We start from the raw sequence: 12,907 nt of genomic DNA on the forward strand, positions 1-12,907 counted from the left end.
TTGTAGGGTCATTGGGCAAGTGTGTATCTGGTGCTGTCCAACAGCTTTCCTGGTTTGCACCAGTTCATGGACCCACTGAGAAGTATGCATTCCTGTTGCCCTATATCCTTACCAGCACTTGCCATTATCACTTTTTCTTGACTTCAGATGTTTTTTTGTTTTGAAAATATTTTATATTAATTTTTTTAAAATTACAAAACATCAGTTTAAATGCAAGAGTTTAAAAGCATGCACAGTTTCCTGTCTCATGCGCTGTTTATCCAGTTTCTCTTTCCCAAGTTAACTGATATCACCAGTTTGTTGTTTTACTGAATTTTTAGATGATCTTTGTGTTAGCAAAAAGGCCAATAAGCGTTTTTTGTCACTTTGCAAATCATTAGAAATGAGTGTATCCTTTGTAGAACTCAGGTTAGAAGACCTTGTTCAGCGAAGAGAATTAGCTGCCTGTATGGTCTGAGATACCACCAGGTGCCTCGTGTAGGTCACGTCGTTTAACACTCCCAGCAGTTCTGTCTGACTGGTGCTCCCCCTGGTTTTCACTACACCTCTGCCCTCCCAGCAGCTACACAGAACTCATTTTTATATTATTAAATTTACTGTTTCATTTTTTCCCTTTTAGTCTGCAGGTTACAAAAGTAAAAGGAATTATTGCAAGCAGTTGAAGAGTAAGTTGTCACACATCAAGAAAATGGTTGGAGACTATGACAGAGGGAAGACAGAAGGCAGAATCCAGATCGTCTGAGTGGTTGAGAGGTGTCTGGCGTCTCTGCGATGCTGTCAGGATGCAAAATGACTTTGGACTCCAACCGGAGAGGCCGAACCTTTGTGACCATTACAAAGTTTTGGTAGCTTTAATATCATCGGTATTGAAGCATTTTATAAGTACCTTTTGATAATCAACTGTCCTGAACACTCCAATTAAGGATATTATGCTTTCAACTTTGGTTCTTTTATTAAGAACTAACTGTTGTTTGAGGTTTTTAAACTGTTGACCTTAAAGGAAGGTCGCTGAGTGGACTGTGATGTGAACGTTCATGCCCTAGGCAGTCGTGCCTTCGTACTTCATTATTTCGAATAGGTGGTCTCATTTAATCCTCCCAGAATGCTCCCTTCACATAACTGTTATTTATAATCATTCCTTTTCAGATGAGGAAACTGGATCCCTGCAATGAAGTGAAACTGCTTTTTTCCTAGCTTGCAGTTTTTGTTAAGTCTGTTTTATGACTCCATTAATAAAGTCCCTGGCCATTCACATTTTAGCTACTGTGGATATTGCATTCTACCAACCTCCCTATTGATATTTTTTCTGTGTGTAAATGGTTAAAAGAGCTTTTTATTGTTTTATGTTATCTTGGTAATAAAGATCATGTAAAAGTAAGCAAATTTTGAAATTTAAAGCTTGTAAATACATATTTACTTTTTAAAATCAAAATTTAAAACTACTGGTTAGAATTTTGTGTATTTTTAAATACTTTTTAATCTTTTATGGTTTACATGCTTTTTTAAAAAAACAACTAGGCCTTTTCATTATATTAGAGTATCTGATTACATTTGTAATTTGGCTGTGACTTGAAATGCATCTTACAGGAATGTTCAAGTTCTGTACCTATTTTACAAGGTATTAAACCAAGTGTTTTCTTTCTATAACATGCCTGTTGGATGTCATTAGAGCTGTTAATTTTAAGCTGTACAAAACTACACTCAGCAGTGGTATCTGTTATTGTTTTAAACTACTTTGGGTGCTGCACTGGTTGCTCGTTTCCCAGTCTGTCAGCTCTAAGAAGGCCAATTGTCTGACACTAGAATCCAGTATCACAAAACATCAAATATTTCAAATCATGTGCTTAAATCTCAACACTTTTATTAGTAAAGTAAAATTAGCTGATAATACTGGGCACATCACTAGCCAAGTTGACTGAGCATCCCCCCAGTTGAGAACTCTGTTTTGGTGAAAATATTTTGATGAAGCTGTAATCATTAGTAGTATGCAATTCAGTCATTCAGAGAGGGAGAGGAAGGGAGAGATAAGGAGAGAGAAAGAAATGTCGACTTGTTGCTCTACTCATTAGTGCATTCATTGGTTGTTTATTGTCTGTGCCCTGACTGGGGTCGAAACCACAACCTTGGCCTCTTGGGACAATGCTCTAACCAACTGAGCTACCCAGCCAGGGCCTATAGGTAAACTTTTAAGTAATGTTTCCACTATAACACTGATTTCTTCAAATTGAAATTCACCCTGGCTGGTGTGACTCAGTGGATTGAGTGCCAGCCTGCAAGCCAAAGGGTTGCCGGTTCGATTCCCAGTCAGGGCACATGCCTGGGTTCCGGGCCAGGTGCCCAGTGGGGGCACGTGAGAGGCAACCACACATTGATACTTCTCTCCCTCTCTGTCTGTCCCTCTTCCCCTAAAAATAAATAAATAAAATCTTTAAAACATATATTTAAAAAATTGAAGAAATTCTTAATTTTCCATATGCTTTACATACTTATGACTAAATAGTCTATGCTTTTCATACCTTTTGGGGTCACACCAAATGGTAACGACTCTCTTGAGCAACTTAACTGATTTTTATGTGTGCTAAAATTTTAACTCTGTTCTTGGAAGTCAATGCATTTGGTTTATGAAGGCAAGCTTGGCCATACATGTCTGTATTATAAAATTGTGCCATGCAATTGGATTTTGAAATAAAATAACAAAATCATTTTTCAACTGTAGTACTTACCAAAGACTACTTCAGGAACCAGGGTCAGGGGGTTTCTGCTGGGATTGATACTAACTAGCTAGATACAACTTTGAAAAGCCACTCAAGCAGTTTCTAAGTCTGGAAAATAAGAGGTTTAGATTAGATTCCAGAGGTCTCTTTCACCTCTGACCTGTGATTCTTATGTCTGCATTCTGCTTTCTACTCTGTGCACCATTGTTCAAGATTTTGTTGTGAAAGCATGTGGTCCACTTGGTAAAGGTTCGTTGCATAAAGTAGTTTCCTTACCTGGGTGTTTTGTATTAAAGGTAGATCAACATTTTAATTTCTTTATTTTGAAAAATTTAAATACAGAAAACTATGAATATACGTGAACCCACTGCCCAGAAAAAATAACAGGTGTTAGTTTGTCATGTGTGCTTTGTATTTTTTTGAAATAAATTTAAATCTTAGTTTTATAGTAAAAGTTATATTGTCTATACACACATACATATATACACAATGAAATATTTAATTTCTTACAACACTCTATTGACTTGCCACCATTTCTCATTTTACAGTAAAGAGAACTAATGATCTGAATTGTTGATTAGGTTCTATACTCCCATTCTATCTTGACTTTGTTAATAAATTAATGGGTTGGATAAGGTAGAGTTGCCCTGATGTTAATAAAATGTCCTATTTTATTTTTTAGTGCATTTAAGTACTTTTAGTAACATGAAATGCTTTCACATAAATATCTGAGGAATCTGTAACAACCCGAATGGGGGAGTGTATGTGTAAAGACAGGTCAGGGCAAAAGTGTTCTTTAATCAGTTCAGGGATCTCAGCTTCAGTTGTGAGGGGTGGGGAGAGTTCTTAACATAAACACATTCTTCCTTCAGCATTGCATTGGAAGTGTCTCAACTGGACATTTTTAAAGGCTCAGCCAGAGAAATAAAAATTCAAACTCAATCTCCTGGCAGCTCATGGTTCAGCTACAATTAACCTTGTCACCTCTCTTGTGTGAAAGCACAAATAAATTAGATGGGAAATTATCTCATCCCTCCTCCTCTGTTTCATATTCTTAACTTTTCTTCTAATGGGACTAGTTTTCATGAGTAAAATGTGCAAGTATCCTGGATAGTTTTTAGAAAACACTGTGTTAAAATAATGCTACTTTAGAGTTAGAAAAAGAACATGAACACAGAACTATGGTTTTTCTGTGTGTGTGTGTGTGTGTGTGTGTCTGCAACAAATGTGAAAGGGTGTTCCAAAAAAAAACCCTCTAGTTGCTGCCAAAGAACCTGCTTGCTCTTTCCTGCATGTGTTCTTGCTTTGTCCTTTAGCAATTACTTGCTGGGTGACCTTGGGCAAATGGCCTTCCTGTATCACATTTTGCTTATTTGAAAGAGATACTTGTACCTAATATGGTTATATGAGGGTAGTTAATGTGTGTCTTAGACCAGCCCTTGTCAGAAAGTAAATAAATATGGCCAGTTACATCTAATTTCCAAAGCCGGAAGGTGAAAATTGAAACAACTTTTTAAAAAGCAAATTGTGTCTTAAGTATTTATGTATCATCCCAATCCCCTATATGCTTCATCTGTGTTGGGTGCAGTTTTAGGGTGTGCATTCTAAGTTCTAGACAACTGCATTAGGCTTGGCATTGTGACTATTCATAAATGATTAACAAATGCTTTAAAAGAATAGAGTTGACATAGCAAGATAAGGATTATTAGATACTGTTAAAAGCAATTCTGGAGGTTTTTAATGAGTTTCTTGAATGATTTAAGTTTCATAAAAAGACACTGGAATAGGCAGGTTCACCTCTCCCAGTCTTTAAAGTTGCACACTTTGAATTTCAACTTTATTCCACTGGCTGAGCTGTTCATCAATTTCCTAACTCTGGACTGTGTCCAGCCACCTATGGGTAAAGAACAAATTGTTCCATTCTTTATAGTTGTGCCTTAGTTTTACAAGTTAAAACATTTGGCTAGGTTAGACCATTCATTCTACTACTTTATACACAATTAGAATACTGTCATAATTATAGCAAGGGATTAGCATGGATTTATACATACTTTGTTCTGCTTTGCTTTAGTACCATTTCTAGGTAAGTCAAGATCTACAAAATCTGTGAGGAGAGTAAATTTACAAACTTGCTAAAAGTCTGAATGTTTCAGTTTCCTCTCAAATATGCTTTAACTTAAATTTATTGGGGAGTCCTCTGTCCTTTCCCTGGTTTTCCATTAAAAAATTTCCCAGGGTAGTAAATGTAAATGAGAAACTTGGAGCTTGGGTTGTGGCTGTTTGGCTTATAATAATGCATCCCATCTTGGAAAAGGAAGATCAATCAGAAAGAAAGAAAAAAAAAGAAAGGAGAAAGCCTGGAGTTTGTAGAAGGAAGGAAGGAGGATGGGAGGAAAGTGGGAAGGGAGAGGAAAAGGTGTGGAGTTTTAATTCTGTAGGAGGAGTCAAAGATGTGAGGGAGGCAAAAATGGAAGGTGACTTGCCCTGGCAAAGAATCAGCAACGCTAATTCCCCCTCTCCCTTTTAAAGACAACACCACTAACACTAGACAATAAGACTTTGTCTTCTGGGGGAAAATTAAAGGAGCTGGTTACACAGCTGCCACTATGTGATGCATAGCACTGTAGAGTAGATGGAGTTATCTCCGTTTTATAGGTGATTTGCTTGAGGTCACCCAGTGAGTGTGGCAGAGCTTGATTTTAAATCCAGGTCTGTTCTTTCCACTGCTATGCAGGATGGCTTCTGTTTTTGTTTTCGACAGGGTAGAAAATGGGAATATTTTGGTGCCAACAAAGCAATACAGGCAACAGAGGGAAAGCGTATGCTAATGGAGAGGCAGAGCAGCTCCAGATAAGGTAGTTCCATTCTGCTCTTTCTCTCCTGGGCTTAACCCTTTTTCAAATATTCTGAGGTGCCTTGCCTCTCCATTTCTTGAGCATGGGTAATACATAATTCCATATGTATTAACAGACATCTCAAACAACTTCTAAAACTGAATTGATTTTACCCTGCTCCACCTCCCAATAATTGCAACTCCAGTCTTTCAGTTGCTCAACTAAAGAAGTTTGGAGTTATTGATTCCTCATTCATGTCCAGTCTTATCGACAAGACTGCAAATCCAACAGCTTCTCATTTGCTGCGCTGCCATACTAGTTCAAGCCATCATCAACCCCCAAAGTTCTCACCATGCTCAGAGCCACCCATTTCTCTGATTTCTGTGGCCACCATTCATCCCCTGCTTTCTTACGCAGTCCCTCAAACACAACAGTGCTCTTCTACTTTTGCACTTGCATATTCCTTTACCTGGAGAGATTTTCCCTGGTATCAGTGTGGTTAACTCCTTTCCTTATTCTGATCATGGTTTAACTTGGTGTGGACTCCTCTGACCATGCTATTTTAAACTGCAAACCGTTTTCCCTTCCATGCTTCATTTTTCTCTATGCCACTATCACCATTTGTTAGAGTATGTTATTCTTGGTAACTGTCTCCATATAGTAGAAGGAAACTCCACGAGGCCAAGGATTTTGGTCCGTTTTTCATTGCATTTCCTCAGTGCTTAGTACTGTATCAGGCCCAAAGTAGGTGTTCAATAAAATATTTGGTGCATGAATAGCAGGAGCAGCAGAAGCGTCCCAGAAAACTGTTGCATAGCAAGGTTCTCGTTTAGCTGCTGCTGTTGCTGTAGTGGTGTGAGTTCTCTCTGCCAACCTTTTAGAAATAAAACAAAGTCATGTTCCTCAGTTGTCGGGTCTATATTACCCTCCGGACCCTTCAAGACCGAATGACGCTTTTCCCGCCTCTTCATTAGCTGGAAGGTGAATAAAAGGTGCCTTTCCGCACTCGACATCAGCTCAGGGGATGCCACGGCCCGGGAACGCTAGGCTCTGACAACCTCCACTTGAAGCAATCGGAACGTTTCTGCGTGGTCTCCGGGCGTAGCGGAAGGCCTTTGAAGGCGCCCTTGCAGTAGCTTGGGCGGAGCTTCCGGACAGAGCGGCTTCCGGGCAGAGCGGCGTCCAGCGAGACCGGTGAGTCTGCGGGTGGAACCCGGAGCTGAGCGGAGGCGGGACCGCCCGCCCAGGGATCTCGGCTGCAGGGAAGGATCTCACTCTCCCGGGGCGGAGACTGAATGGCCCTGACCAGATCTTAGGGAATGAGAATGTGAGGGAGCGTGTGGGAGAGGAGGACAATTTCTGACTGGGGAGCTGCGTGGAAGCAGTTGGGGCTGCTACCCTAGGGAACGTCCCAAAGGCAAAGCTTTGAGAATTGAGATCCTGGGTTCAAGTTTGTGACCTGCCTTCAGCTCTGTGGCCTCGAGAGAGTTACCAGCCTTTGAGCCTCGAGTTTCACACCTGAAAATCGGGGCAGTAATTTCCCTTTGCCCGTCTCACAGCGCTTTCTAGGGTAAGGTGTAAGGGAAGGCTTCATAAATTGGATGTTTCGTGCAGACCGCATTCGCTTGCAGGGTCTCGTTCTGAGCTCCACTGACGATCACACCAATAGGCTTACTCCGGGGGAAGTGGCTTCTCTGGGGTTGGATTCCCAGGAAACAGATCAGTGTTGTTTCAGGATGGAATATTGGGAAGTCACAGGAGATGACTGACCTAAGAAGTCACCAAGTACGTTTTTCGTCAGGATACATAAGCCCCTTCTCTAGTAACAGCATGCATTGTAAAAGTCCAACTTCCCTTCGAACGTCTGCAGTTACGGAGAGCTTATTATCTGTTCTCTCCCTGTAGTGTCCCGTTGCAGGCAGGCCTGATTAAACAGTACTTGTGTGCAGTGAGCCAGCAGTGTCCCCCCTTGCAGTTTGTCCTTATTCTCACTTTGTTTCTGAACTGCCCGAGAATTCAAAGTGATAACTAGAAATAAAGTAGGTTCATACGATGGATGGCAGTAGGTATTTATTAAAGAATTGGAGTTTACCCTGGCTGGCATAGCTCAGTGGATTGAGCACGGGCTGGGAACCAAAGTGTCCCAGGTTCGATTCCCAGCCAGGGTACATTCCTGGGTTGCAGGCCATAACCCCCAGCAACCGCACATTGATGTCTCTCTCTCTCTCTCTCCCTCTCTCTCTCTCTCTCTCTCTCCCCCTCCCTCCTCCCTCCCTCCCTTTCCTCTCTAAAAAATAAATAAATAAATAAAATCTTAAAAAAAAAAAGAATTTGAGTTTAAAAACATTGAAAACACTTGCATGGAGGATCAAAATGTTTAATTTAGTCACTGTATACTATGTTACTACACATCATTAAACCTACAAGGTATCGACATAGCTATTGAAATAGCACGGAAATAAGGACAAGTCATTTCTCATTTTCACTATGTTAAAGTGGATCACCAGATTTCCTGAAACAAGCAAATTTCTTCCAGTGCTAGGGAGAGATTTTCTTGTTTCTGGAAATCTGGTGATCCACTTATAGCAGGTGTGACAGAAAACAGTGATGCCATAAAAACAGTCCAACCTGTCAATAATTTTAATTCCAGAAGTCTGTAGCTCATTTCTTTAAAATTTCAAATACAGTGTCCAGCACAAACAGTGCCCCTTTTAAATTACAAAATCTCATTACAAAATCATAAGCATGTAATTCTGCAACATAATATTGCACTCAAGCACACCAGATGACAGGTGAAATACTCAAATTAATACTATAAATTATTATACCCATTTTATTACCCTACCAACCACACTCAAGCAGGCGTTACTTCTGCTGGACCCTGTATATACTTTATAGCAACAATGTTATAAATGGAGGGTAAAGTCTTGGTTATGGGCCTTGTCATAAAGATTAATCTTGTGTGGTGGAGTGAAAATGGAGACAATTGTACACGAACAACAATAAAAAAAAAAGATTAACTTTTAACCCTGCCAGTGATGGGATTTATTTTGTTCCTAATGTCTTGGCACTTAGGATTCCTTTGAACCTTCACTTAGGAACAAAGGAAGCTGAGGGTGAGAGTGTGGGGTAGGGAGGCAGAGTCCATTGGAGAGGGTGGAGATGGGGATGTGATGGGATGCTTATTACTTGGTATGGTTAATAGGTTCCCCCATTACCTATTTTAACCATGATTATTAAAGAAATACATGTTCATATTAAACATATGAAAATACAGAAAAGAATAAAGTAAAAAACAAATCATACTTAATCCTGTCATCCAGATGAAGCCTATTTTGAAATTGTCCTATTTATTGAAATTGTCATAGTTACTGAATTATTAAATATTTATTTTTCTTTTAATAGTTGAGATTAGTGTAGGTTAATATTGTGTCATTTTTTGAATTATGAGCCATAAACATTATTTATTATTTATCATTTATAAATAATAAATTTCATTTAAAAATTGTGAGAATATTCATACAGATACAAAGGTGGAGAGGTAGTACAATGAATCACCATATATCCATCACTCAGCTGTAATAATCATCAGTTGTAGCTAATCTTTAAAATATTTTTTAGCCCTGGCTGGTGTGGTTCAGTGGACTGAGCGCCAGCCTGTGAACCAAAGGGTCACCGATTCTGTTCCCAGTCAGGGCACATGCCTAGGTTGTGGGCCAAGAGGCGACTCATCGATGTGTCTCTCACACATTGATGTTTCTCTCCCTTCCTTTCTCCCTTCCACTCTCTTAAATAAAATTTTTAAACAATAAAAATAAAACAACTGTAATATTCTGTTACAGTTGTCCCAATTTTTCCTTCTTTGCCCCTGCCCCTCTTGTTTCATCTGCGTCCACACCCTCTTCTCATAATCTGTGGTCCTGTCCTATGACACATCTGCAATGCACTTTTGTTTTTAAAGAAATTATCAGAAGGTACTTCTTTTGGTGCCAGACTTATGTGTAAATACTTGTATCCTCTCTTGGGGATGGGAAAGTGTTCCATGAGGATTTTGTAAAGTATTTCACCCAACAATTAGTGAATGAATTTCAAGAATATAAGATGACCTTGCATTCTGACTTTTTTTTACTTTGTATGTTTACTTCCTCCGCTTGAATTTTCAGATTTAATTGTAGGCATTTGGTCACAAAAATCTTTAGGAAATTAATACTCTAATGATTCTTATAGGATATTGAATAATATAATACACTTAAGAAAAAAATGGATGAAGAACCTGAAAGAACTAAGCGATGGGAAGGAGGTTATGAAAGAACATGGTGAGTAGAACATTATTACAATCTTTCCTCTTTCAGACACTTTTTGCAACTTTATTGAAGTATATTTTACAAATGTTAAAATTCACCTGTTTCTAGTATATAATTCAGTGATTTTTAGAAATTTGTTCAGTTGGGCATTCATCACCATAAATCAGTTTTAGAACATTAAAAAAAGTTTTTATTGATTTTGAGAGAGAGAGAAACATTGATTTGTCGCTCTACCCATTTATACATTCATTGGTTGTTTCTTCTTTTGTTTCCCTTGCCTGAGGAGGTAGATAAGATAACATAGTGCTAGAGCGATGTCCCAGATTTTACTGCCAATGTTTTCTTCTAGGATTTTTATGATGTGAGGTCTAAATTTAAGTCCTTAATCCATTTTGAGTTTATTCTTGTGTGTAGCATAAGAAGGTGGTCTGGTTTCATTTTTCTGCATGCATCTGTCCAGTTTTGCTGATACCATTTATTGAATAAACTATCTTTAGCCCATGTATGTGCTTGCTTCCTCTGTCAAATATTAATTGGCTGTAAAGTGTGGCTTAATTTCTGGGCTTTCTATTTTGTTCATTGATCTGTGTGTCTATATGTCATTAGTTGTTTCTTACATGTGCCCTGACGGGGGATGGAACCGCAACCTTGGCGTGTACAGCTGACGCTCCAAGCACCTGAGCTACCCCACCAGGGCTTAGAACATTTTGACCACCCCAGTAAGATCCCTCATGCTCACTTACAATAAACTCAGCTTATACCTCTAGCCCTAGGCAACCACTAATCCACTTTCTGCCTGTATGGATTTGCCCTTTCTGGACATTTCATGTAAATGTAATCATATCATATATGGTCAGTTGTATCTGGCTTCTTTTACTTAACATTCTGTTTTCACCCTGGCAGGTAGCTCAGTTGGTTAGAGCATTGTCATGATATGCCAGGGTTGCAGGTTCGATCTCTGGTCAGGGTACACACAAGAAGCAACCAGTGAACACATAAATACGTGGGCCAACAAATTGGTGTTTGTCTCTCTCTCTCCCCCCCCACCCTGTAAAATAATTTTTTTAAAAAACATGCTATTTTTAAGTTTCATCCATGTAGCATATATCAGTAATTCATTCTTTTTTATGGTGAATATAGTATTTTGTTATATTGGTTACACCATATTATTCATCCATTCATCAGTTGATGGGCATTTAGATTGTTTACAATTTTTGACTGTTGAGAATAATGCACCAATGACCCTGGCTGGTGTGGCTCAGTAGATTGAATGCCGGCTTGCAAACCAAAGAGTCACTGGTTCAATTCCCAGTAAGGGCACATACCTGGGTTGCAGGCCATGTCCCCAGTAGGGGGCATGTGAGAGGCAACCACACATTGATGTTTCTTTCTCTCTCTCCCTCCCTCCCTTCCCCTTTCTAAAAATAAATAAATAAAATCTTAAAAAAAGAACATAGAATAATGCACCAGTGAACATTTACATGCAAATCTTTATGTGGACATATGTTTTCATTTCTCTTGCGTTGATAAATTTTTAGCTTATCTTTTTAAACAAGTAGTTACTGCTTATAGGGAGATTCTTAAAGAAGATGAATCAGGATCACTTAAAGCTACAATAGAAGACATTCTCTTCAAAGCAAAGAGAAAAAGGTATGTAAACTTCTTGTGAGTATGTTACAAAAGGTAAAATATATTCCTTTAAGCCTTTCTGTCCACCTGTACCCACCCCTCAGTACTCAACTTCAGCGGTGTTTCAAAGAAACTGACTTGTAACCTGAATATAAGGAAGGAGCCAGCACCTAGTGCCTGAGCAGGGAAATGGGTCTTCAGGGACTAACTAAAGTGACTATAATAATGTGGATTCCTTAAATTAATAATTTACTTCATTAAAAAGATAACAAGTATGATTTTTTGGGTGGTAGTATATGGTAGTTCATTAAAATGTTTGCATAATTTTAACAGAGTATTTGAGCACCATGGACAAGTTCAACTTGGAATGGTATGTTACTTTTTTTTTCCTTTACTGGTACAGAACTATTTTGGGGTCAAGAAGCATTTTGGTTTAATAGAATAAACAATAGTAAAACAACAAACCTTTTAAAAGAATATATTAAAAATATATGTATAGACTATTTGAATACCAGATGCCATTTTTACTTCTTGGTCAAAAATGTGTTTGAAAATTGTCCTCCTTTGTATTTCTTTTTTGTAGATGCGCCATCTTTATGTGGTAGTAGATGGATCAAGAACAATGGAAGACCAAGATTTAAAGCCAAATAGACTGACATGTACTTTAAAGGTAAAAGAACATTTTTAAAAGGATATAGTCCTTTTTTTTTAAGTTTGAGTTAATATAAACTATAGCTAAGTAGAAGTGCTACCAGGTCATTTAAGGAAGTGATACACAAAAATAGCTGATTACAGTAGTCCCCCTTGTCCTCAGATTCAGTTACCTGTGGTCAGCTGTGGTCTGAAAATATTAAATAGAAAGTGCAAGAGATAAACAGTTCATAAGTTTTAAATTGCATGTCATTTCGAGTAGCGTGATGATGTCTTACAGTGTTTTGCTCTGTCCTGCCATGTCCCACACTGACACGAATCATCCCTTTGTCTAGTGTACCCACTCTGTGTGTGTGGTACAGTAAGATACTTAGGGAGACAAGGAGAAACTACATTCACATAACTTTTATTACAGTGTATTATTATAATTGTCCTATTATATTGTTATTTTTGTTCTTTTATTATGCACCTAATTTATAAGTTACACTCTTTTATAGGTATGTATGTATAGAAAGGAACTGTTGCAGCTTCAGGCATCCATGGGGGCCTTGGAATGTGTCCCCCTAAGATACGGAGAGGGACTGCTATGTTATGCCCTTAACTTCTACCCTCCCCCCCAAGTCAGGATCTTGTTTCGTTATTCCTTTTCTTCACTGAATCTTTTTCCTCCTTTCAGTTACTTGAATCAGTCTCCTCAGTTTATAAATACATTCAGATTGTTCCTGACTTACCAAAACCCATCCCCAGTTCTGCTCCTTCTCTTTTTCTTCCTTCA

General features: G+C 38.6%; 2 protein-coding genes across 8 annotated transcripts in view; both read left to right on the forward strand.

Moving 5' to 3' along the window:
* OCLN (occludin) overlaps positions 1 to 3,393 on the forward strand; it is a 50,353-nt gene extending 46,960 nt beyond the window's left edge. For 2 of the 3 annotated variants that reach the window (XM_036020376.1, XM_036020377.1), the window contains exon 9: positions 620 to 1,947. In XM_036020376.1, coding sequence (XP_035876269.1) covers positions 620 to 742 — 123 coding nt within the window. In that variant the 3' untranslated portion in view covers positions 743 to 1,947. Of the gene's footprint in view, positions 1 to 619 lie in introns of all 3 variants that reach the window. The other variant, XM_028522156.2, reaches the window with a different exon arrangement.
* Positions 3,394 to 6,645: 3,252 nt separating this feature from the next.
* LOC114507636 (general transcription factor IIH subunit 2) overlaps positions 6,646 to 12,907 on the forward strand; it is a 40,067-nt gene continuing 33,805 nt past the window's right edge. For 2 of the 5 annotated variants that reach the window (XM_028525555.2, XM_036020380.1), the window contains exons 1-4: positions 9,712 to 9,864; positions 11,425 to 11,502; positions 11,815 to 11,851; positions 12,065 to 12,151. In XM_028525555.2, the coding sequence (XP_028381356.2) occupies positions 9,809 to 9,864; positions 11,425 to 11,502; positions 11,815 to 11,851; positions 12,065 to 12,151 (258 nt within the window). In that variant the 5' untranslated portion in view covers positions 9,712 to 9,808. Of the gene's footprint in view, positions 6,743 to 9,647; positions 9,865 to 11,424; positions 11,503 to 11,814; positions 11,852 to 12,064; positions 12,152 to 12,907 lie in introns of those variants that run through there. The other 3 variants (XM_028525563.2, XM_036020378.1, XM_036020381.1) reach the window with 3 other exon arrangements.

This window comes from Phyllostomus discolor, chromosome 3 (assembly GCF_004126475.2).
Source record: "Phyllostomus discolor isolate MPI-MPIP mPhyDis1 chromosome 3, mPhyDis1.pri.v3, whole genome shotgun sequence".
In the NCBI taxonomy this organism is placed as follows: domain Eukaryota; kingdom Metazoa; phylum Chordata; class Mammalia; order Chiroptera; family Phyllostomidae; genus Phyllostomus; species Phyllostomus discolor.